Source organism: Rhincodon typus, chromosome 30 (assembly GCF_021869965.1).
Source record: "Rhincodon typus isolate 14 chromosome 30, sRhiTyp1.1, whole genome shotgun sequence".
Taxonomy (NCBI): domain Eukaryota; kingdom Metazoa; phylum Chordata; class Chondrichthyes; order Orectolobiformes; family Rhincodontidae; genus Rhincodon; species Rhincodon typus.
In genome coordinates, this window is record NC_063361.1 from 12,442,030 (window position 1) to 12,468,950 (window position 26,921).

General features: G+C 39.8%; 1 protein-coding gene across 9 annotated transcripts in view; it reads right to left on the minus strand.

Annotated features, from left to right (window-relative positions):
• Positions 1-26,921, minus strand: part of sumo1 (small ubiquitin like modifier 1) — a 60,786-nt gene that overhangs the window by 10,770 nt on the left and 23,095 nt on the right. The window contains exons 1-5 of one of the 9 annotated variants that reach the window (XM_048614523.1): positions 25,427-25,569; positions 14,928-14,999; positions 14,734-14,811; positions 12,006-12,211; positions 2,376-2,447 (exon numbers count right to left, since the gene is read on the minus strand). In XM_048614523.1, coding sequence (XP_048470480.1) covers positions 2,376-2,447; positions 12,006-12,211; positions 14,734-14,811; positions 14,928-14,999; positions 25,427-25,438 — 440 coding nt within the window. In that variant the 5' untranslated portion in view covers positions 25,439-25,569. Of the gene's footprint in view, positions 1-2,375; positions 2,448-10,488; positions 11,433-12,005; positions 12,212-14,733; positions 14,812-14,927; positions 15,000-25,110; positions 25,318-25,426; positions 25,580-26,921 lie in introns of those variants that run through there. The other 8 variants (XM_048614522.1, XM_048614520.1, XM_048614519.1 and 5 more) reach the window with 8 other exon arrangements.

Genomic DNA, 26,921 nt, shown 5'->3' on the forward strand with positions numbered 1-26,921 from the left:
CCCCCCCCCCCCCCCCCCCCCCGCTCCCCCCATAGGGTAAAGCATATTTTTAAGTGAGAGGAGAAAGATTTAAGAAAGGAACCTGAGGGACAACTTTTTCCACAGAGAGTGGTTCACATGTAGAATGAGCTGCCAGAGGAAGTGGTAGATGTATGTAGTTACAACATTTAAAAGACATTTTGACAGGTAAATAAAAAAAGGAAAGGTTTAGAGGAATATGACGACTTGTCACTTTCCTGGCCCATCTTCCAGTCTGCCACCCTGGGGTTGGGAAATGCTGCCCTTAAAAAAAATGCGATGGCCTGAATGGTCTTCTATGTTGTAAAGTTTTATTCCACACATATCCAGTTACAGAAAACAGGATCACAGAGCATATTTAAGTTCCAAAACAACTTTCAAATTCATGGCAGGCAAGTGGGATTAGTTTAATTTGGGAAACTTGATCAGCATGGATGAGTTGGACCAAAGGATCTGTTTCTGTGCTGTATGACTCTGACTGTAACCCTAAAGTTGAGGATCTCAAGACCACATTTCCTGACAGCCTCAGGCTCACTTTCCAATTAAAAGGTAGAGGGAAAATGTAGATGCTGGCCCAAATCAGAGAACCAGCAACTTCACTGCCTTAGAAGCACCAAATCAGAAGAGATGGGCATCACTGGGGCATGCTGAAGATTGATGGACCCTCACTATGGGAAGTCAAAAACTAAAATTAAACAAAAAAAAAAAAAAAATCAGAGGCACCAAGCAGGCATATTCCTCTGGATGATCCACTGGGTTAAAAGGGGTGAGCTGCCCGGCAGAATCAACCTGACAGGGCCTTAAATTATGTAAACTGGTTGGTCATCTACTTTCACACCTGGTACCACCACTGGAAAACTTTCCGGAGACTGCACTGTATCAGGGAACAGTGATAATATGACGACTTGTCACTTTCCTGGTCCATCTTCCAGTCTGCCACACTGGGGGCTGGGAAATACTGCCCTTAAAAAAACAAAAAAAATGCGATGGCCTAAATGGTCTATGCTGTGAAGTCTTATCCCACACTTATCCAGTTACAGAAAACAGGATCAGAGAGTATATTTAAGCTCCAACAGAACTTTCAAATTCATGGTATTTCGGGAATCAGCTTAACCCATTACCTCAAATGAGTCTACTCACTGACTGGCTGAGACATACAGCCATTAAAGCTTATAACGGCTGCAAGTTTGGAGTTGGCTGCCAGGTACTGCAGTAGTACTAAAAGTGCTTCCCTTGTCAGAGGGTAAAAAAGAGGATTTACTTCATCTGATTACTGTCTGGTGGCTCCAATAGGAGTGCATTTATATGAATATCAAATAATGACTGGATCAGGCTTTCAAAGGTGACTAGCATGATTAAACAGGTTGCTGACATTCATGAGCAATAGCTACTTCAGGTATTTGGAAATGCCTCATGTCTACACACCCATACTTCAACAATAATGGAATGGGAAAGATAAAATATTGCAACTTAAAGGTTTTCAAGGGGCTGTGTGTCACTGTGTTAGGATGTTGTTCTTGCAGCTGTAGCTCAGTCACAGAATGATTAGTCCAACTCTGCGAGAGTCAAGGATGAAAACAATTATCTGCAGTTTCAACTCATCTCCTGAAATTTTAGCTTATAACTAAACAATATGCACCAAACATCACAGAATTGATGAACTCTACAAACAATTGTTACGGAGATTACATTTTCACATTGATATGATACACAATGATATTTGTCTCCATTTAGGCTTAAAAAAAAACATTTTGGCAGGGTTGAGGAAGTTTCATTTTGCTTCTGACTGTGTAATAGTTTAATCAGGTGTGTTTGATGCTGATTTGACGTGCCAAATGCAGGAGATCATTCCAATCTCTAGCAACATTTCTCACCAAAATATAATAATCACCAATTTTTCTTTTCTTTATTCATTCATGGGATGACGGTGTCACTGGCTAGGCAGCGTTTATTGCCCATCCCTAATTGCCCAGAGGGCAGTTAAGAGTCAACCACATTGCTGTGTGTCTCGAATCATGTGTACGCCAGACAAGGATGGCAGTTTCCTTCCCCAAAAAGGACATTAGTGAACCAGATGCGTTTTTCTGACAATCGACAATGGATTCACAGTCATCATGAGAATTCTTAATTCCACATATTTATTGAATCCAAATTCCACCATCTGCCATGGCGGGATTGAAACCCGGCTCCCCAGAACATTATCTGGGTTTCTGGACTAACAGTCCAGCAATAATGCCACCAGGCTATTGTCTCCCTGATTCTTGCTGCAATCTTCAGCAGCTCTCATAGCCTTGTTACCAGCTACACAAGATAATGGAGAATCCTCAGATACTATGTCAGAAATAATGCTCCCATACCTCTTTAGGTGTTTGGTGATCTGTGATCCGCTGACCTTCAAACAAAAATCGAAGTGAATTTGGTGGAACACCCTGCATCAAGAGAAAGGCAAAAATAATAAAAATTGAAGTGTGGTTCAACTAGGAAATTAGGACTTAGATTTTTTCTTGTACTATTTGTCATTTGTTAAAAATTACTTTTGAAATGCAAGTCACAGGTTTATACCGAAGACATTTTTTACCCAAAGACAAAAAATTCACTTCTCACCAAGAAAAAAAGTGGGAAAATTGAAGATCAGCCATTTTATTTTAATCACCCTTCGTAAGTGGTTAACTTAAAAGCTGAACCGATGCAGGTGTTTTCTTCTTGGGATTGTGAGCAGGATCAAGAGTCCCATGTGGTGCATTGCCTGTATGGTGCCAAGGTAAAGGAATCCAGTCCCCTTGAATTATACTGGAGAGAGGGGAAGGATCCTGGTGTGGTCCACGTTGGCACCAACATAGACAAGGAGGAGGGAGGCAAAAGACGGTTTAGCCTGGCCTCAGTCATTGGAAAGATTTTAGAGCCCATTAACAGGTGAGATTTAGGAGTACTTGGAAGTGCATAGCAAAATAGGGCCAAGTCAGCACAGCTTCATCGAGGGGAGGTCACGCCTGACAATTCTGTTAGAATTCTTTGAGGTAACAAGTAAGTCAGACAAAGCAGAGCCAGTGGACATACTCTATTTGGGTTTCCAAAAGTCCTTGGACAAGGTGCTGCACAGGAGGCTGCTAAATAAAAGCCCAAGGTGTGGGGCACGGCACTGGCATGGATAGATGACTAGCTGACTGGCAGAAGGCAGAGTTTGGGGATAGCAACTAGTGACTAGTACAGTTCTGTAGGGGTCAGTGTTGGGATCACAACTATTCATGCTATACATTTAGTGATCTGGACAAAATAACTAAGGGTAGTGTTGCCAAGTTTGCAGATGAAAAAGAGAGGTTGAGGGATAGGTAGCATTGTGGAAACAGGGAGGCTTCATAACAAATTGGGACAGGCTGGGAGAATGTATTTCTTCTGCCACTTCTTTGCCCAATGTGGGAAAGTGCGAGGTTATACATATTGGTAGGAGAACAGAGGTGTAGACTATTTGGTACATAAGGAAAGGCTTCAGAAATCTGAAGCACAAAGAGACTTGGCTGTCCTAGTTCAGGATTCTCTTAAGGTTAACATGCAGGTTCAGTGGGAAGTTGGGAAGGCAAATGCAATGGTGACACTGATTTCAAAAGGGCTGGAACACAAGAACAGGGATATACTACTGTGGCTGTGTAAGGCACTGGTCAGACCACATTTGGAATGTTGTAAGCAGTTTTGGGTCCCGTATCTAAGGAAAGACGTGCTGGCTTTTGAGGGGTCCAGAGAAGGTTCACAAGAATGATCCTGGGAAATCCACTACTTCGTTGCTATAATCCTCATTTCTAGATTTTCTTCTATTCTCTCCATTACTAAGAATTCCACTAATTTCCCTCCCACTGGTGTTAAGATCACATTTAATTTCCAGACATATTCTACTCCCATTCTTAAATACAGGAATTCCTGGCTATCTGCTATTATAGTCCAAAGGGTAACTGTGTCTAACAGAATTCAAGTCCACACTTTTACATGAGTTTAATTTCAGTTAGCCACACTCCATAAAATTCAACCCAATGATTAGTGGCTCCCCAAAATTTGGGCAACCAATTCACACGCACTTAAAAATTCATATATTCATCATCCTGTGCCCTCATTCCATTCAGCCTTAGGCATCCCTTCAGATCACATTAAATGACAACAGATTCCCCTTTTCTTCGATAAATACCAGTATCTACAATAGATCTGTGATAAAAATAAACCAATCATATAAAATGACAGATTATATTTGCACTTTTTCTTTCCCCAAAGTTTCAAGGATCCTTTTTTTATATGATCAAGTTTCTCAGAACGTGCTAATTTCTTTGTAAACCAAATCAGATAGCTGACTGTTTCCACCCTCCATTTCAATACAGAGACCTCTCTATTTTCTTTTTGTTTTAAAACTGTAATTAATCGATCCAAAAAAATGTTAGGTGGATTAGCCATGCTACATTTCCCATAGCGCTCAGGGATGTGTAGGTTAGGTACGTTGGCCATGGGAAACGCAAGGTTACAGGGATAGGGTGGGTCTGGGTAGGGTGCTCTTCAGAAGGTTGGTGTGGACCTGTTGGGCCGAATGGCCTGTTTTGTACTGAAGGGATTCTATGGATCTTCAGTTTTTTTTTTACTTGCACATTTCATTGATAATAAGTCACAATGAGTGTATGCTATCCCAATGTGCCTTGCTACTGAATCCTTTTTTCAGAATTTGTTCTGAAATTTGCACTAAGGAAAATGCCAAATCTATTAGCTCACCAAGAGCAAGAGTCTCTAAGGTACAGTTTACTATTCTGATCTTTTTAGCTTTCCAAATGAAAGACAACATTTATCTCCTTTTCCCAAAAGGGAAACTATAAACCTTCACTGTACCCATGCCACATAAAATAAAAAGTCATCCACAAGCATCATAAAGATGTCTGAAAGTTGGGTCTTATGTTGATTGCACATGGATTGGTCCACTCTTTTAACTGAAGGCAACCCAATTTTAGTAAGACAGACCTTACTGAGAAGTACCAAACTCTAAAGGCATTATTTAAACCAGATATACATTTAATTTCCAGACTGCTCCCCCATTGCCTTCAGTGCCCTTTTTGGAGGAGGAAGAAACACTTACCTCATAAGCTGATCTCCCTGCAGAAATGCACAGTTATTACTAATTGATCTTTATTTCTAAGCATTGGTTGCTAAAAATTTAAAAAAAAACAAAATTGCTTTTCCTGTTGTCGGTGAATATCTTCAGATTTAGGTTCCCCCAGTTTTTCTTCAAAACCTTGTGCCACTAGCCTTGCTTTAGCATTGTGTCCCATCAAGTGATGCCTTTTCGGTGCATATCCAGCTGTGACAAAGCTGGGTGTCCTCTATCTGGCACCTCTATGTACACCCCAAATTTTCTTCAGCTTTGCAGTCCTTGTTGCCTGGCATCTATTATCAACTTGTCTTCTAGTTTGTTTACGGCCACTAAATCTCCCCCACCACATGGGCTTCTGTTCCTTGTGGCACTCTTGGTTTGTATTATATTTCTTGTCTTTGCTAAACTACACCCTCCCCCTCCTATCAATAGGATTTCATTCAATGTTAGATGGTGATCTCTTTCTAGGGGCATGTTCACTCCCAGACCCACTGTTAGAGTTTACACTATGTTTTCTTGCCTTCCATCTTTGTACTTCATGTTCCCAATCCATGGACGGCCTAACCTGCCCCCATCATCCTTTACGTTCCACCGGCTTTTATGTTTTCCACTTATTTTTTCCTTTATTCGTTCATGGGCATTGGGCATTGCTGGCTGGACGGCATTTATTTCCCATTTCCCATGTAGGTCAGACCAGGTAAGGATGGCAGTTTCCTTCTCTAAAGGACATTAGTGAACCAGATGGGTTTTTCCAACAACTAGCAATGGATTCATAGTCATCATTAGATTCTTAACTCCAGATTTTGTTTCTTGAATTCAAATTCCTCGATCTGCTGTGGCAGGATTCAAACCCAGGTCCCCAGAACATCATCCAGGTCTCTGGATTAACAGTCCAGCAAATAATACCACTAGGCCATTAACTCCCCTTCTCTGGTACACTTATAATAGTTATACTTCTCCATCAACTAACCTCCTATAAATATTTGACTTTGATACCCACCTTTTGGCAGTTATCCTGTATGATTATTTATTATTTGTCTATCTTTACTAATAATCTTCCTCAGGCCTCTCCATTCCTTAAGCCCCTGTCCCTTATAATAAACCATATCTCACAGACTGAAACTGGTTTCCATTGGCCTTACCTCATATCTTAAGGCTTGCTGAATTCTTTGAGACTTTTGCTTGAATGAAAGCCTTTCTACCTGAATGCGGTGCATTTAAATGCTCTGACAAACTAGAACTAATTGTAACTCCTTCCCTGGATGGGTCTGATCACTCATTAGTGATTGAATTTTTGAATTTCAACCAAAGACAAACTGATGGGGACTATACCCTCCTAACATCTGCAACAAATTCTTAGCATGTGCAGCCAATGTCAGTGCAGGCAAAAAATTAAAGTTCTGCTGATATACCAAAATTTTATGAACTATTTAGTCTATTACTACATGGTTCCTTTTGTAAACCTCATTGCTAAATAGGGTTTTCTGAAACTGTATTCATAACTATTATGTTCACATTCTGACACAGATCTCAGAATTTATCATTGAGGAAATTTGCTGGTAGTCCAAGTCCAAGTACTTTCCCATTAACTTAATCAGAATTATTTTCTTATTTTAACTGCATTATTGTTGAATGAAAAAAAATCTGGTTTGGAAATCTACAAAATGTAAAATGAAAATGCTTTTTGCTTTACCCAATAACTCAATCCATGGCCACTTCCACACTGAACTCTGCGAAGAGCAGAGTTACTATAGCCAGTGATCGTGTCCTTTGACATTTCTTCCAAACCTCACATCTATTACTTATCTCTAAGCCAATTATACACCACATCCCTTATTCCTGAATCATTTACAAAAACATTTAATCTTAGAGGAGAAGACATATGGACAATTTGCCATTCTACCTTCTAAATTTCTACCCTCCTCACGTCAATAACACTTTTAATTTCTTTACTGGTTATGTTCTATTAAAAAGGAATGTAATAGTGTCCCAACTGTGTACTGCAAATTCATAGAATTTCCAAATACAATAGCTTTATCGTTTTACATATCTCATTTCAGCTGAGCTTTGTTCATTGATGGTCTACTTGATAAGGGTATTTCATCAAGGCTGCTACATCTGTGCTGAAAAATAACTGATTCTGGCTATGTTACAAGGCATAACCACTCTTTTCTAAAGACTGCGGTGTGTTATCATCCCAAAATCGGACATCGGTGTAACTCTCAAATTCCTGAGTTTGTCTTGATCCTTTTCAATCAGAGACCAGACAGCTTTCAGTCAGTCTATTCCATACACAGTAACTGCAAATCCACTGTTCAATACTGCATTACTTTAAGACTCTGTAACCAACTCATTCACTATTGGGCTGAAACTTCTTTTTACCAATCATTGAATGTCAGTCTCCCAGTTCTACCGTTCTTGCAAGTATCAAAACAAAATAATTAATATATATTTCGTCATCTTTCATCGCTGTCGAAGTGGAAAATTCAAGGTATCGGTTTGATTAAAAAAAAAATCAAGAATGCTCCAGACAGAAGACTGGATATAGATCACAGTTGTAAGACTAGAGAAGGTAACAGATGTGGCGAAGAGTTAGGCCATGGAGGGATTTAAAACCAGTATAGGAATTTTCAGAAGTCAACCAGGACTTGGTGTGAGTCAGGATATGGGCGCAGAGGTTGGGATGAGTTAGTATTCTGGAGAATGGAAGATGGTAGGCTAGCCAGCGGGGTATGAAATAGTCAAGCCTAACCAAAAGGTGAATGAGTGTTTCAGTAGCTGTCGAGTTGAGGCTGTGGGGTGGGGGGTGCGGTCAGGCAATGCTTCAGATGTAGTAGTAATGATGTGGATCTGTAATTGATGCTCGACTGGGCACCAAATAGGACACTACGACTGAGCACCCATGTCCTTTGGCCTCAGACAGTTCCCAGAGACAGAAATGGAGTCAGCAGCTGGGGAAGAGAGGTGATGGTGGGGACTGAAGACAATGTATTGTTCTTCACAATATTAAGTTAGAAGAAATGTCTGTGTGTTGCAGTCAGATCACTCAGAAGCAGTGGAAGAATTGAGAAAGGTAGTGATAATATAAAAGTGTGGCATCAATATTTACGCTGATGCATACCCTTGCTGTCTTTTAGGACATAGATAAGAGGCAGACCTTGCTTTTCTAATTTAGGAAACATCCATCTCCTCCTAAGTTCTTCCCAAACTGAAGTTCACAAAATTTCTGAATGAGAACTGGCAAATGAGAAACACAAACAGGATGAGCTTCAATGCTGGGGCCATGGGTTGCATGGGGCACAGATTGTAGTTATGACAACTCTGGTTTAGCTTACTAAACAGGGCAAGTCTTGAAAAACAAAATTGTAATTGCATCCTAGTGAACATGCTGTCCATTGTCATTTTTTTTTCAAAAATATATTTTTTCAACAATTGTGTAGTCATTGAGGAAAATTGAGAGCTACCAAACTAGACAATATAATGGCATCAAATCAACACGAACATACAATGAATCCAAATCATGTTTACATTACAAATAATTCAGCTGTCAAGCACTACCAGGTTCAAGAATAGCTCCTAGCCTGCTTTCCTGATTAAGTATAAAAGTCAACAGCTAAAGTGGAAAAGAAACAGAATGAATACAGACCCTATGCAAGAGTTTCATCTTTCAATGTGATAATGTATTGATATTCCTCTTATTGTTTTCACAATTTACATACATCCTGAAAAATACCATGTTGTGAGTGTTTTGATCTGGCACTCAACATCTGGGAAAAGGAAAACAAAAATGGTGATTCCTACTTCTGGAAAACTTGTGATAATCACATGTAATACAGCAGAATTAAAAAGGGAAAACATTTCACAGTAGGATTCCATGTGATGCTGTCTGAAGCAGGATAATAGGCAGCACAGCCAGCCTTGGCTCAAGCTTCACAAGTGACCACACAATTTAGATACTTGTATGTGTGAGAGATAGTAGGAACTGCAGATGCTGGAGAATCCGAATGAAGGGTCTAGGCCCGAAACGTCAGCCTTTCTGCTCCTATGATGCTGCTTGGCCTGCTGTGTTCATCCAGCTCTGCACCTTGTTGACTTGTATGTGTGTGTTGATTTGATGCCATTATGTTGTCTAGCTTGTTAGCTCCCCATTTACCTCAATGACCTGTTGGACGACCGTTTTTCAGATTAGACATTAAACCAAGATCATATCCACCTTTTCAGATGGACATACAAGATGATCATGGCAGTTTATGTAAAAAAAAAAAATGTGTTTTCTCCCAGGGCATAACATGTGCCCAAGTGCAAAGCGGCTTTGGACGCAGTGAGGTGTTTAATCAGGTTAGACAGTTTTGGGGTCGAGAGAGATTCGGTTAAATCTAAAGTGTGAAGATCCCAATTGAAATCTTTAAGTGGATAATTAATGCCCACTTAAGGGACTCATCAGGTCACTTCTGATATTCAGAGACTGGTGGGGCATATGCCTCTTGGAAAGCCTTAAAGATAAGCACTATTGAGTTTGTTATCAGATTGCTGGATTGAATCATGGAAACATAGAAGATAGGGCTGAATGGCCTCCTCCAGCTCCTTCGAGCCTGCTCCACAATTCATTGCAATCATGGCTGATCATCCAACTCAGTAGCCTAATCCTGCTTTCTCCTTGTAACCTTTGATCCCAAGTGCTATATTTAGCCCGTCTTGAAAACATTCAATGTTTTGGGATTAACTACTTCCTGTGGTGATGAATTCCGCAGGCTCACCAATCTGAGTGAAGAAATGGCTCATCTCTGTCCTAAATGGTCTACTCCAAATCCTCAGACTGTGACCCCTGGTTCTGGACACACCCACCAGAGAACATCCTTCCTTGCTCTACCCTGTCTAGCCCTGTTAGATTTTAGTTTCTAGGAGATTTCGCCCTCCCCCCAATTCATCTGAACTCCAGCAAAACAATCCTAACCTAGTCAATCTCTCCTTGTACGTCAATCCCACCATCCCCTTGGTAAATCTTCACTGCATTCCCTCAAGAGCCAGAGCACCCTTCTTCAGAAAAGGAGATCAAAACTGGACACAATATTCTAGGTATGGTCTCACCAAGGCCCTGTACAATTGCAACAACACATCTCTGCTCCTGTGCTTGAGACCTCTTGCAGTGAAGGCCAACATATTATTTGTCGTCTTTACCGCCTGCTGCGCCTGCATGCTTACCTTCAGCGACTGGTGCACAAGGATACCCAGTTCCCACTGCACACTTCCCCTCTCCCAATTGACAGCCATTCAGGTAGTAATCTGCCTTCTTGTTTTTGCTTCCAAAGTGAATAACATTACATTTATCCAAATTCTACTGCATCTGCCATTGACTTGCCCATTCACCCAACCTATCCAGTTCATGTTGAAGGATCTCTGCATCCTCGTCACAGTTCACCCTCCCACACAACTTGGTATCCCTTCACTCAGAGACAGTCAATGCCTGACTGAGGGACTTGGCACTGAGAAAGGGCCCTAATGTGAGCTACGCCTTGCCCTTTATTCCAACCACCATCGTCCCTGTGCCAAACAAAAATCATGCAGCATGCCTTAATGACTACCACTCGGTGGCTCTAACCTCCATAATTATGAAGTACTTCGAGAGATTAGTCATGGGTCACATCAACTCCAGCCTACCAAAAGTGCCTTGGTCCTCTGCAATTCATCTACAGGTGCAACATGCCCACAGCAAACACCAGCCCTCTGCCCCTACACTCATCCTTGGAATATCTGGATAATAAGGATACCTACATCAGACTCCCACTTAATGACTATAGTTCTGCTTTCAACACCACTATTCCAAGCAAACTCATCTCTAAACTCCGAGACGTAGGACTTGGCTCCCCTGTCTGCAACTGGATCCTTGACTTTGACTCATAGACTGCATTCAGTAAGAATAGGCGACAACACCTTCTCCACCCTAATCCCCAACACTGTTCCCCAAAAAGGCTGCGCACTCAGCCCCAGATATACTCCTTGTACAACCATGACTGTGTGGCCAAATTCCACCAACTCCATTGTTGTAGGGCGGATCGCAAACAAGACAGAACACAAGAAAGAGATTGCGTGCTTAGCGGCATGGTGTAAAGATAACAGTCTCTCCAACATCAGCAAAATGAAGGAGCTGGTCATTGACTTCAGGTAGCAGAGTGTAGGGCACATCAAAAGTGCAGAAGTGGAGATGGTCGAGAGCGCCAAGTTCCTGGGAGTGATGATCACCAACAATCTGTCATGATCCACCCATGTCGACATAATGTTCAAGAAAGCATAAAGCCTCCTGAGGAAGTAGAGATGAAAGAAATTCAATATGTCCACAAGGACTCATACAAATTTTTATAGAGTGCTATGTACAGTGCATCTATCTGGATGTATCAGTATGGTTTGGCAACTGCTCTTCCCATGATTGCAAGAAACTACAGAGGGTCATGAACACAGCCCAGTCAATCATGCAAACCAGCCTTCCATCCATTGACTCCAGCTATATTTCCTGCTGCATTGGGAAAGCAACCAACAAATCAAAGACTCCTCCCACCCGAGTTATACATTTTTCCATCGGGCACAAGTTATAAAGGTTTGTACATATGTATGAACAGATTAGAGAATAGCTTCTTCCCCGCTGCTTTTAGACTTCTAAATGGACTTCTCAAATTTTAAATTTGATGTTGATCGCACTCTCTATGCATTTTCTCTGCAACTGTAACATTCTATTTTTCACTCTGTTCTATTACCATAATGCACTTTGTATGTTATGATCGGTGTATACCGCATGCAAAACAAAAAACTTTTCATTGTACCTAGGTACATGTGACAATAATAAATCAAATCAAAAGCACCCGACATTCTGCCTCACCTGACATCTGTGTCCCTCTCTGATCCAAGTCTTCTCGTGGGTGCAGTACCAGCTCTGACTGGGTGGTGGTACTGACAATACCAAGCAGCTACTGGCTTTGGTTGCCTGAAGTTCTCAAGGCCTGGGCTAACAGCTTGAATGTTTGATAGGCACTTAATGCAGCAGACCTTCCCTGGTCTCCAGCCAGCATGACAGATCCCAATCACCTGGATTAAATTCCAGCCAGTTGCCAAGTCAATACTTTTCCATCTACAAACATGACTAAAATATGTACCTCACTGCTATTTGCAGGGCTTTATAATATGAAAACTGATTGTCACAGTCCCTTAAATTATGCAAGTGGCTATTTCAACAGTTCATAATTGGTTCAAAAGCATAGTAGAAAGCCTAGGTGTCATATATATGTATGAAAGTGCTAGCCCTTTTCTTTCCTTCATATCTATGCAGTAAAGAATTTTAGAATACTGCTATATATAGGATTACTGCACAATTGTTTATTTTATGAGATCATGTTATTTGCAGTAAGCTTCAAAGACAATGGTCCAGCACAGGGGCACAGGAAATGTTTCATTTTGTTGCTTCAAAACATTTGGCTTGGTTAAAGTCAGTGAAGGCTTTCTAACCCACGACATCCACAGAAAAAGGCTCGGAGGACCTAGAAGAAAAGCTTTTGTTATACAGTCAGTCTGGAAACAGACCCTTCGGTTCAACTCGTGTACGCAAACCAGACAATCCAGTCTGGCTTCGTTCCATTTGCCAGCATTTGGCCTATTACCCTCTAAACCCTTCCTATTCATATACCCATCTAGATGCCTCTTAAAATGTTGCAACTGCATTTGCATCTACCACTTCCTCTGGCAGCTCTTTCCATACAGACACCCCCAGTGTGAAAAAGTTACTCCTCCGGTCCTTCTGTATCTTTCCCCTCTCACCTTAAACCTATGCCTTCTCATTTTCGACACCCCCCACCCTAGGAAAAAGACCTTGTCTATTCATGCCATCCATGCCCCTCAACATTTCATAAACTTCTACAAGGTCTCCCCTCAGCCTCCAAAGCTCCAGGAAAAAAAAGCTCCCACCTATTCAGCCTCTTACTATAACTCAATGCCTTCTTCACCACCGTGTCTACCTATGACTCCACTTTCAAGGAGCTATGCACCTGCATCCCTAGGTCTCTTTGTTCGACAATACTCCCCAGGGCCCTACCATTAACAGTACAAGTCCTGGCCTGGTTTGCCTTACCAAAATACAACACCTCACATTTATCTAAATTAAACTCTATCTAGCACTCCTCTGCCCATTGGCCCATCTGATCAAGATCCTCTTGTACTCTGAGGTAACCTTCTTCACTGTCCCCTACACCATCTATATTGGTGTCATCTACAAACTTACTAACCATGCGTTAACATCAAAATTGTTGATACAAATTATGAAAAGCAGTGGACCCAGCACCGATCTTTGTGGCGCACCACTGGTCACAGGTCTCCAGTCCAAAAAGCAACCTTCTACTCTTTTAAATGAAAGATGCAAACAAAAGGTCAAGTACCCCCATCAGACACTCTGGGACAGGGACAGTACTGGGTTAAGTGTGCAGTAAAGCTCACTCTGTTCTCTTAAAACAGAAAAGTAAAAGATTCCCCAACTCTCAAACTGAAACAAAGTTCCAGCCACTCTTGGGGGAAAAAAACAAAAGAGAAAACAAATAAACAAACAAAAAAATGCTTTCTTCAACTCTGTCTCCACCAACCACTATTGCGGTATGGAGAATAAGGGATCGAAATGTGGCATATACATTCCTTGACTTAATCAAACTCCTTCGGCTCCATCCTCATTGAACGCTCCTGGAACAGGAACAGCAATGGTCTAATAGTCAGAGGGAAATGTTCCTTTGCCCATTGCAAATGAAAATAAAGTTTCCCTTACACCAACCCCAACAAACACTTCTGGGAGAGGGACAAACATGAGGTTTAAGGAAAAAACAAAAATCAAAGTCAGTTCGGCTCTTTCAAGTGATCCAAATCAATACGAAGGGAAATTGAAAACAGTCCTCTTCCTGGAGCACCAAAACAAAGAAACAAAAAAGAGAAAATACTAACTCAAAATCAAACCTTATACTATGGAAACAAAAATCTTCAGAATATCATTACTCAGGTTAATGCACTATAGCCTCTACGGTGCCCATCGGTCACAAAAGGCTTCCATTGTACCGGTGAGCACCATGTGCTCCCATTCCAGGGACAAAAGAGGGCAGTCATAACAGCAAAAGGGGACAGACAGTCAGAACTGACAAGCCCCTCTCTGGCCTGCTGCCCGGACCTATTAATGGCCATCTTGACCAGGCTCAGAGGCAAAAGCAAGAGACAGTCTGTAGACTTGTCCACTCCTCCCTACACTATGTGCTCATGCATCCAGGGCGTGCGCAAACAAAATTTCAACAGCAGCACCTTCAAAAGGACTAAAAAGTGGCTGAAAACAGATGCACTCAACATAAAATGTGAAACACAGTTTCCTTCAGGCCACAGAATGTGCACATGATCTGGCACCTGGTAAATTTGTACAGACGCCGGTTGCATGGAACACACGCATGCAGCACTGTCCACCCAGATCCCCAATAAAAGAGGGGAAGACCTCTTTGTAGACGGCGTTGAATATTCTAACACGATTGCAAAGCTGCTTGAAATTGTTTATCTGCCAGCATGGAAAACAGGACATCCCTCTCGGCTCTCACCTGTCGCTGACAGTAGGACTCCTTCAGCTTTCTTAGTTGCGTGGTCATTTTCACTTTGAAATGGATCTCACTGTTATCCTGCAAAAAAAATTATTTATTTTGTAGTTCTTACTTTTCCTTAGCAACAGCGCAGCAAATTGAACAGCCTTCAGCAGAACTAAATAAGACAAGATATGCAAGGAAATGACACTCACCTGGCCTATAACTTTTAACTTAATGTATTCCCCATCCTTCTTCTCTCCTGTTTGGCTGGAAGGCTTTGCCTCCTATTCATAACATAAAAAAGGAGAATTTTGGTCAGAACAATTTTACTTTAAAAGTAATTTTGTACAGAATGCTGTTGTCTAGATCAGTGATCACCTCAATTGTCCCTGTAGTGTTGGCAACGTATCATAATGCAAGTGCATTTCATCTTGGCACTGGTTTAAAAAAAAAGGTTTTTCCCCTGTCAAATACATCAGAAGCACGAAAGGAATCATACGAGTTATTTTCTTTTTATTTCTAACAGATTTTAGGAAACGTATAGCACAGTATAGCAAAAATACCAGCAGACAGAGTTGAAAGTCTAAATGCAACTGGTAGTCACTGAGCCTGTGCTTGCTGCAATCACAAAATGCTGTTTCATAACAGACGTAACATGTTACTTTATTCTCACTAAAGGAGCATGAAAACAAGTCCTACTGTAGCAGCATCTTCAGTCCAAGGCACCACTAATGTTGATATACATACCAAATGTGCATATTTTCCCATTTGAGTAGTACATCAACAATCCAAGGTCTATTGAATCAGATGATTTGGTGAGAGGATCTTGAGAAACTCACCTCCAAAATGACATTATTGTTTCTGAGAAAAGTCAGACTCTCATGCAATGAGGACAAGACTTTTCAATATTTCTTACAACTGCAAAGCACTGTGCAATGTCCATTGCTAGAGGAAAGAAGCAAAGCACCAATGTCCTGGAGACAGGACCAACAGTAGTTAACACATGAAGGAGGGAAGTGCCTGTTAGTGAAGAAGGAGAAGGGCATTTATGTGCAGCTGCAGGAGTGAGAAGTAAGGTGATAAAGTGTTTTTCCTTAGTTACATTAAACCAAATGTTATTTATTTTTCCTATAACTGAAAAAGCTGGCAATGAATAATTAAGAAATATTCAAGAATAAAATTCAAATTTGAAATTTTTCTAGCATGTGTGCCTGGATCTATTTAGACGTGTCCACGGTACAGCATTTGGAAGGAGTTTACATTATTCTATATTGTAAAGTGACACCCAGAAAGACACAACACAAACGGTTTTGCTACCTCAAAATGAAATGTGTGTTCAAATGAAACAGTGAGCAAGTGCCTACCATGCCTGAATCATTTACCTAGAAATCATTGAAGATTTTTTCTTCGATGTATAATGCCTCCATTATTAGAAAATTTAAATGTTACTATTTGTGACAAAAGAGTGCCATCAGTTTACTGCATTACAGCTCATACTTGGTCAAGTATAAAGTTAGAAAACACTTCATACAAACTGATTTATAACAAGCAAACTACTGAACCAGTGAGAGGCATAAAAATTCACAAATCTCAACCTTGCATGTAACAGAAAACTGTAACAATTAAGACACAAACAGCTTAGCAGCTATAAAAGTTATGGTTGTACCATGTTTCTACATTTATTTAGATAACAGTAATGCATAATCGAATGCTCTTAATTAAATCTTGTGTTCTTTGCAGATGTGGAATGGGTCACAGTTTAATATGATGGTGATGTCAGCCACAACTTCTTCAAGCATTACACGCTCAGTGTGTCTTTGTGAAAGCCAGTTTCTTTATTATGGAGCTCTCTGCAGGGGAGAATGAGAGATAGGCACACACACATACATACATAGAGTAAGCTGGTGACAAGCCAACGGAAAGAAACACTAGGGATAACAACAGAGGGGACCCTAGAAAGTGAAAATTTTTGCATGTTTGCAAATTGAGATAACCAAGATGAGAAACGAGAAACAGCTATTATGTGGAAAATGGCAAAAATCAAGAGATAACTAAAGAGATTAATAAACAAACAAAACACAGTAAAATGCATTGCTGGATTCTGCAACCATATAAATAATGCTTTTTCTGTTACCTTTCTGAGAAAACTACTTTTAGGTGATCATCCATTGCATTTTACAACATTTTCCACAACTAAATTCCAGAAGGGGTTACTTGAAGCATGTTATAATTGACAAGCTATGAAATTCATCATCATTGCAAAATGAAAACTTTAATGTATATTTCAATAAAAATAAAAGAATGGTCGTGACAGAGAAACACATTAATACTCAGACAACATCCCCATGGCACCAGCAGGAGCTGTGTGGAATATACATAAAGGAGTTTGCTTACTTGAACCACGTTTTCAAAACCAGCAGTGAAAGAATAATAGTTTCTTCAAAAGGCCTCAGCCTATTATGTACTTGCAGAATATGATGTTTAAACTCATTTTAAAAAAAGGTTAATGTTTCAAGCATGACCCTGCATCAGAAAAATGCCCTGCTCTTTTAATTGATCCCTGATTATTTGCTGATTCAAGTTAGGCACCATTATGGTGAAAAGCCCGAGCAAATGCAATCTTTTAATTCTGCTTCACTACCTTCTGTTTCAGAGTTGTTCTTGAGAGAGTTTGAACGTGACAGAACGCATGAGGAAAATTGTAATCTCAACTGAATGGTGAAGAGACGCCTAGCTACAATCTAAAGATCATTCTGGCTCAAATGTACTGAGGTATACTAAGGTCTAATTTTGTCATTACAGATTCCTTGCTTTGGCAAAATAAAGTTTGCTTGAATTCCTGGAATACAAAATACTCTGCAGTATTTCCTGAAAAATACGATATTTTAAGTGACATTGTAAAATAAAGTATTAATATATACCAGACAAGCAGAGGTTGGGGATACAGTTAATAATCAAAACAGATCAAAATAGAAAACCTGTTTCAGGTGGTCGTTATGTGGTGTACACAATGTTAGAACCAATGCTTGCTTTTCCATTTCTCACTCCGCACCATGGTTCCATTTAACATGTCAATACTAACTGGTTCGCATTCATCTAGAACAAACTGATTTTCTAATATTATGCAGGTATATATACTGACAGCATAAGTGGTATGTGATTATACTGTTCAAAAGACAGTAAAATGTAAATACAAATTGTGCATCACTTTATCCTATACACAACAATTCACCTATCCGTAGGTACAGGTCTTCCTTCACTGCTCATATTTCAGCCATCATATTTAAGGCAGAAACAGATAGATCAGCAGAGGAATCAAGGGTTATGGGGAAGTAGACATGAGGATGTTGATCAGCCATGATCCTATTGAGTGGCAGAGCAGGCTCGAGAGGTTGAATGGCCTTCTCCTATTCCTAGCTAGTGGTCTTAACAACAAACGCTGGAGATCACAGCAGGTCAGACAGCATCCATGGAGAGAACAAACTAACTTTGAGTCTAAGTCTGATGAAGAGTCATCTAGACTCAACGTTAGCTTGTTCTCTCTCCATGGATGCTGTCTGACCTGCTGTGATCTCCAGCATTTGTTATTTTCAGTATAGAATCCAGCATCTGCAGTAATTTGCTCCTGCTATCACAGTAAGTCTACAACCGTCCTACTAGCAAAAACAGCCAGATTGAGTAACAAATAACACTGATTCAATGCACTGAAACCAACATAAAGCAGACACAAAGAAGTCAAGCATACCTACAAGAAAATTCATTTGAATCTGAACATTAAAATAGGACAGGAGTTACAGGACAATGTATTTAAACTGCATGCAGCTTCAGGAGAACAAGCGTATGAGAGAATTTGTAGAGGTTGAAAGTAGTGACTCAAGTTCAAGAAGTTAGGGATGAACAGCCTTTGTTGGGAGCTCCTTTGGGAAAAGAGAAAGATATTTCAGGAAAACTTTTCCTGTTTTTTGAACAACTACTCAGTGGTGGCTCAGTGGTTAGCACTGCTGCCTCGCAGTGCCAGGGACCCAGGCTCGATTCCAAGCTGGGGTGACTGTCTGTGTGGAGTTTGCACATTCTCCCAGTGTCTGCGTGGGTTTCCTCTGGGGGCTCCGGTTTCCTTCCACAATCCAAAGATGTGCAGGTTCGGTGGATTGGCCATAGTGTTCAGGGGGGGTGTAGGTTAGGTGGATTACAGCAGGGGTGGGTCTGGGTGAGATGCTCTGAGGGTCGGTGTGGACTTGTTGGGCTGAAGGGCCCGTTTCCACACTGTAGGGATTCTGTGATACTCCAAGACGGAGGGAGAAAATTGGATATTGGTTTTTGTATTTTATCCAGTATCATACATTTCCTTGGCAATTCTACTCAATTACAAAATTAAGACAGGAAAACTTTAAAATATTGACATTTAGCTACATTGTAAGAAAAACACAACATTTAAACAATACAAGCTTCTTCAAAAAAAAAATTGCCTCCTCCATCCACTACTCTTTTGCCAATTGACAAGGATTTACCTTGCCCTCAATTTTTTCCAACAACACTTTTCTGTGAATTATTAAAACCAAGCAACAGATGCCCAGAGTGACTTCCCTTAGAGGACTTTTCCCTGCTTACTTAATATAATCACCTGTCATATGGCAAGGATTTAGTATCATGGACAAGATGTACATTACTCCAAAACTATTAAAGAGCAGGGCTTCTGTATCACAAACATAACTACTCTGCATGATCTGTGGTCTGGTGTTCAATGTGGGATAAAAAGTAGAAGCAAGAACATATTAAGTGGAGGAAACTGGTGTGTTGTTATTAAACAAGGCAACTTTCCTAGCGTCATAAATATTAATTCTTCTATTTGTGGTATATATTTTTGATGTTATTTTCCTTGTAGCAAAATCTCAGTTAAGCAGAGGACGACCTCGCTTTGTTAAAATTGTCATGTTTGGTTAATCCAGTTGATTTAAAAAAAAAATCGTGAACAAATAAACTGGCAAGTGTGCATGGATATCATCCAGATATTTTCTACTTCACCTGTTCAGAGATTTTACTACACAGAACTGGATCAGGAGAGATTTGAATCTGGGCCTCCTCTTGTGCCTTAAGACCTCTATGGATGTCACCTATATTAGCTTGCAGATGACATACAATAAGAGAGCTACACAAAAGAGTACGGGCATAAATAAAGATAAAAGACAGCCTTTTGATTTGGTAAATGGTTGGGAGGCCAGAAAGTGGGTATAAAGGGTAAGTGCTTAGATTGGACATTACTTTTCTTCATATATTGTTGTCTTGGATGAAGGTAAAAGGTTGAGTATCCAAGTTTGCAACGTATTAAGGCAGTAAATAATACACCACTGCCTCCATCTATGTAACAGGGACAATACTGGACTAACAATGCAAAACCCCAGGCTAATGTTATCAGGACAAAGGTTCAAATACAACCATGGTGAAATAGGAATTCATAAAAGAGAAAATTATCAACCTAATGGCAACCACTTAACCACTGATGATTGTCATAAAAAAACACCATCTAGTTCACTAATGTGGTGTATTTTAGGTAAGGGAAATTTGCCATCCTTATCTAGTCTGGCCTACACGCGACTCTAGACCCAAAATGTAGACAATCAACAAGATTGGGGAGTCCAAGAACACAAGTTATTTAAAGTGCATAGATACGTACCAAGAGTGACTAATAAGAATAATGTAACATTAGCCTTTCATAGATGGCTGGGCCAGAAATGGGAGAAAGTGATGCTTCAGCTTTCCAGAATCTGAGTCAAATACAATCGAGTACTGCGTTCAATTTCGGACACAGCATCACAGGAAGGAATGGATGTAAAACAGATTGTCAAGAACAATACCAATAGTTACAGTGTTAAGTTGTTGGAGGCAGGTTGTATAACATGGTGAAATTCTCTTCCCTGTTTAAAATTTCTAAAGTGAAACATAAACCTAACCGAAGATATTTGAAATATTACATTGAAACTGTCAAATCAATTTATCAACACTATTTCTTCTAGAGGTAGAATCAAGAACAATGGTACACAACCTCAGAATAAAAGCCACACGGTTCAGGAAAGAAATTAGGAAACATGTTTTTCACAAAATATGGTAGAAATCTGGAACTTCATATCCCAAAAAGCCGTGGGAATGCAGAAAGACAACTAGAGCTTCCAAGAATTCGCTCAATATTTTTTGTTAAGTATGAGCTTCAAGGGATTGGGAGTTGAAGTTTGGATCTGAACAGCTTATTCTATTGCTCAAAATAAAAAAGGGCTGTATGACTACAATATGACTAGATTCTTTAAAAAAAAAATGGTGGCTAGCCTTTTCTTTTGGTTAAAGAAGATTTTTTATTAAAATGAAGCTTTCCATTAAAAGGATCAAGATAAATAAACATAAACATCACACAAAGAATTAATAAGTCCCAACAGATTGTGGCCCTTATAATTTATCAAGTCATGCAATAAGCCTGTGCACAGCTTGCGGAATTATTACATAGTGCTGCACTGGACAGCGGCACATGTCAGAGAACCAGAAGACCCAGAGTATTCAAATTCTAACTCTCATACATGCTTTTATCACAGCAAAAGTAAATTCACTAAATTTGCTTAAAAAGCTCAATATAAATTGAAATCTCTCTCAATTAATATAATCACTAATTCAAGGTCCTGTGACACAGGGGTATCTGACCTTACAGCTACTATCAACAGTAAAATGTTATTTCTTCTGATCACCAAATCTTCACTCTTAAATCACAACCAGTGAACCACTGCTACAGGTTAATGCATGCTGTAAACATGTACATCACATGTAAAACAACTACAGATCTTGTATGGAGTTACTCATGTTTTGTCATAGGATACAGTGGAAATGGAGTGACCCAGTTGCCTGTTTGCAGCTTTAGTTTCACCCAAGGCTCTGGATAGAGAAAAATCACATTCCATAGTGGCTGATTTAAAGTCTTATGTCCGAGCATACTATTATTACGAATTTCTATCTCCACATTCGTACTGGAAACTGCCCATGGAAGACTGCTATGTTGTAAATGTACGTTCTGGTCAATGATGCTTTCACTGCATTCCCATTTTGACTCTCAATGCCTTATCCAACACTTCAATAAAATTCAAGTTTTGGTTTCTCAAATGGCCATAATTTTGTTACATAAAAATCAGAAACAACTTAAAAGTGCAAACTAAAAATAAGATCGGTTGTATATTTCATAAACTCTGAGATTCAAATCCCTGCATTTCCAAACTCATTGTGAAACTAGAGAATAGATTCTACAGAATCTATTAAAATTAGCATTCTTTCTGGTTCTGAATACTGACTGACATTTTCCAACGTTATCACTTTCACTTAATCCTTACAATCAGAATATGCAAATTATAGATCCCCTAATGAAACCACTCAGGGATGGGCTTTGCAACTGATTTTACACTGTATCCGCCCTGGTTAAAAGTTTGGATGAGAAATTGCCTCATAAATTCAATACAATTTTTCATGCAAAACAGAAACAGTCGTGAAGGTTGCAAAATAAAAAGTATTCTATCCATTGTTCCTACCTTCTTCATCTTCTATAAAGCTCCTTAGGCCTACAATTTCACTTTGAATGAAAATTGTGACATCTGTTTCTCCACGATTAACTATCCAGAAATTAAAATATTTCATGTTTTATTGCACTCCCACAATTTAAGTTTGTTTTTGGTTAGAGGAAAATACTGTTTTAAACAAAGGAGGCTGTGCAAAGGGATGGTTTCAGTTAAAAAAAAATGTTTTAGAGGTACAGAGTTTAAACATCGCTAAAAGGAGACCAGAAGTTTAAGCTTTTTGCCTTGCAGTCATCAAACCTAGGATGCAAGAAACAGACTTGGAGGAAAAAAAAAACGAGAAAAACAGAATGAGAAAAAGCAGCTGCTTGCTTGGACCATAACTGTTCTTGCTGCATCACCATGCCAGTTAACTGTCAATCGTAAATTCTCAGGCAAAGGCAGGTAGATTTTGATCTGTGAGGGCATTGCCATGGCAATGTAACAGATTTTGACCATCTCCATGGCTCTTTTTTGAAAAAGGTGTCATGAAGGGATAAGTGTCTTTGTCTCCACAAAACAGGATTCTGAGTATTTACCTACATAGCTTCTAGCATGCATAAATATCTACTTGCTAATCTTAAATTGGTTTCAACTGTAACTCTTAGCATAGTCTGGATTAAGCAATAAATGATTTTCAATGGCAGAATCACATCTAATGGTGGATCCACCTTCCTGATGCTTGGAAGCACAGGCTGGTTGAGTGGCCTATTGCAAGTTGCAAATTGCAAATGGTCACTGGGATGCTTGATGCAATCTGCCAGTCATATGGCCCACATGTGATACCACATCAGCACTGGCAATCATATCATGTTATTCATTTGTATGGTAGGTAAAAACATCTTTCTGGCTTGTCAACAGCATCCTGTTAGTAGAGAAATCCACTCATGAATTTACTGAAAGTAGCAGAGAGAGACAGCTAGCAGCAACAATTGTTCAAATTTTTAAGACACTCCAGTTCCAGAGGAATCTGAGGTAGACTGGTGACTGGTTTCTTGTATCGTAGTTCTTGAGTGCAAGGTAAAACATTTCAACTTCTAATCTCCTGTTAGGAATGCATAAATCATATTCGCTGGAGTATACGGCGAGTTGTACTCAATATTGCACTTCCATGGAACATTGAGAGCAAAAGCAGACAGCATTAAGTCAATGAGTTCTGCACCAAAGGAAAACTGCTTGACAACAATATTTTGACTGGCTCCTTGACTAGGTGACCATGGCTGTGTGGGACTAGTGCAGCAGAGAAAACGCACAAACTGTCTCTCTTATTTGAAGGCACTGAAATGTCTCCAGTAACAGCTAGCTGTTTTCCACTCCCCTTTCTCTGCAAATACCCTATTGGAGGAATAAAGTGCCCTTAAATGAAGTAAAAGGACAAATTCTCAACAAATGAATGAAATAGAGCAACAGCATAAAATAAAGCCAAGAACTAAAAGGAATTCAACACAAGAGAAAGAAAGCAACTCATCGAATCCTGTAATCCAGACTCGTGCTATTGAACTGTTTCTCACTGATTTTCTTCTCTTTTTCCAACCTTAATATTCGTATCTGGATGTTCATGAAGAGGGGTAAAATTTAAGAAAAGATACAGTTTAAGTTGCACAGTTATAAGTTAAGAAATATGAATTGGTAATCGCCATCGATTAAAGACATTTGTTTGAAATAAACAATTATTTGGTTGTTAAATACAGAAGCCGAGTGAGCAAAGTTGCTTCTAACCTACACCACTCGGAGATTCTCCACTCACCGATCAGTGTCCTGACACATTGGCATCGGAACCAGAAGCCACTACCGTGCACAGACCTCAGAAGTCCAACCAGCAAAACAAAAATTACAGCAAATATAGTTGGTGAGCGTGATCTTTTAACTGGAGTTTATCAGTCAGGTAAACTGGGGACTTTGGACAGTTCGACTGAATCTCTTCACATTTGTGATGATGCCAGAAATACAGCATACTACCTAGTGAATTTTGACAAAAACCAAAAAGAGTAACTTCTGACCTCAGGGCCTTGGTTTATCAACATATCTTTGTTTCCTCAACAAAAGCAGTTATTCTATTTGTTTGAAAATATGTATGTTAAAAACATGGAACATCAGAAACGAAGCATTCCTCATCTCAACCGATTATGATATATAATAAGTTTCCTTTCAAGCCAATCTGCAGTACAAGGATCTGGTTTTCTATTTGATCTATTAGGCCAAACAGACAGTTTAAACTCAGTTCATTCATATCTAGTGCTGTATGGCTCAGTTTCAAGTAATTTACTTGTCAGTGCAAACTTGGTAACTTGCATGAATTAGAACACAATCAATTCTGCTGGTGACAGAGGAATTAGTATTGTTTTGTTCAACATGCCAAACACGGACTATATGCATTGCCTCTGCAGTCACACATGATGCAGAATTATACTGTAGACATATGGAAAAATATTAAAAAATCAAGTTCAAGCAGTTACTACAGTAAGCACACAATAAGAACTAAGCACGTCATACTTTTAATTCTCTGTTCCCTAGCCTAACTGGGAACAATTTTGTTCACTATCTTCAATTAATCATTTTAATTAATCTCAAAGTACTTGAACTAGAATTGACAGATCTAATTGTGAGAAGCAGGACTTGAATATACATAATCCATTTTGTTATGTATGAAGATTTTTAATTAAAATCATTGGATTAATTAGATACTCACCTAAATCACGTACAATATATTGACCGTGCAATTTATAACTGGCCCATTTTGTCATGAAAAACTCCAAAGATTCAATACCAACTATAACATACATAATGTACATGTACGCCAGGATAGGCTAATTACCACAATGAAAATTAGGCTGCAATCCATCGTTAGCTCCTCTACTTCGTTGTTCAGTCCTTAAGCAGAATTCGAAACTACCCCCTCCAAAGTTACACTTTCACTATAAGAAGTACATTATACAACCAATTTAGATCAAAACAGAGCTGCAAGGCGCGTCCCCGACCTACGAGGCGCGCACCCAAGATTTGCTCAGCTTCCTTCCCTTCCGCCTCCATTTGAACCCCGTGTTGAGTTGCAATGTTATACTCAGTGACCGAAACGCAACACAATACTAGCACAATATTTGTTCTTCTAAAAATGAAACGTAACCACCTACCTGATCAGACATCTTAACGCCGGACAGATGTAGTTTGAGGAATTCAACCACCAATAAATAGCAACTCTCTCACCGGCCACTTCTGCGCACCGACCAAGCACATAAACGCGTCGTGAGCGTCATGACGCACAAAGCATTACGCATGAGTCTGGTTCTCCGTGCATCCTGGGAGTTGCAGTTTTTCAAGTCCGTATTCCCCACTCACTCAGCGCCTTCACTTACAGCGCCACCTGTTACGGAATGGATTTCTAGTTCCGGGTGCGCTTTCTTCCACCATCAATAGACGCAACAAAAGAGAAAACGACATTTCACACAAGGAACTATGGGAATAAGCTTTATTTTAAATGTTAGCTGAAAGGCCCAAACTGCAGTAGTTTAAAAGTCTAATCACAGGTTCTCCAATTGTATCATCGTTTCTCAAATGCCTCGGCACGCAAGTATTACCTTGCAGGAATTTTCGTTTTTATTTGTGGTTTGCAGGAGACCTACACTGTTTGGTAAACTTCTGACTTGGTAAAGAGTTGTTAGCATTGTAATGGGAGTGGCAGTGAGATGAGAATATGTGCTCGAAAATACTGGAGGCACTGTGCAGATCAGGCCGTAACTAGAACAAGAAACGATCAGGTGGATGATTTAAAGATAAACAGCTTTTAAATAAAAAATAAAGCAAACAAAAAGTGACTTGTGGAGCAATGGTTAAGTGTCCCTATCTCTGAAGCAGCCTGTGTTGGAGGTGTGACATGACATGTCTAAACAGGCTGGTTTAAAAAACTATAGCCCAGAAAAGGGAAAGAATAAAATAAAAACTCATCTATTTTAGAGTACAAGGCAGGAGAAATCTTAACCTCAGTTTTGTAAAGCAAGAGCCAAATATTGAAACATCAAGAAATTTCGTATGAAAGTCACGTTTTTGTTTTAAATTATAAACTAATATTGATAATGTAGTTTGTTATAATTTAGTTAGTTTGGCTGACTGGAATTTGTAGTTTTGCTGGGATAGTACTTGACACTTTTCTCCAATTTGCTCAAATGTCCTGATTTTCAGATCCCATGAGCCTCTTCCTCTTTAAACTGCTCTTTGTATTTACTTTTAGCAAAACTCAAAGCCTCCTGCTTGCCCTGGGAATTGGCATACTACTCATTTGCCAACCCTACTCCAGCAGATGCAGAAATTCTTTTCTATGGAATTTGGAGCCAGCAGGGAATCATCCTGGTGGTGACAGAAGTGGGGTCTGCCAACCACAGGCCACACTTGATAAGGTAGTCTGTTGGTGATTTACTGATGGGCACCCTGTAGGGCTAAGGAACGTGAGCCATGTCATGTTTTATCAAACTTTCCACTTGAGATAAATTTGTTAGTTTATAATGGTTTCTGGCTCAAAACACATATGCAAATGGAAATAAGAGATAGTAATAACTGCCGATGCTGGAGAATCTGAGATAACAAGGTGTAGAGCTGGATGAACACAGCAGGCCAAGCAGCATCAGAGGAGCA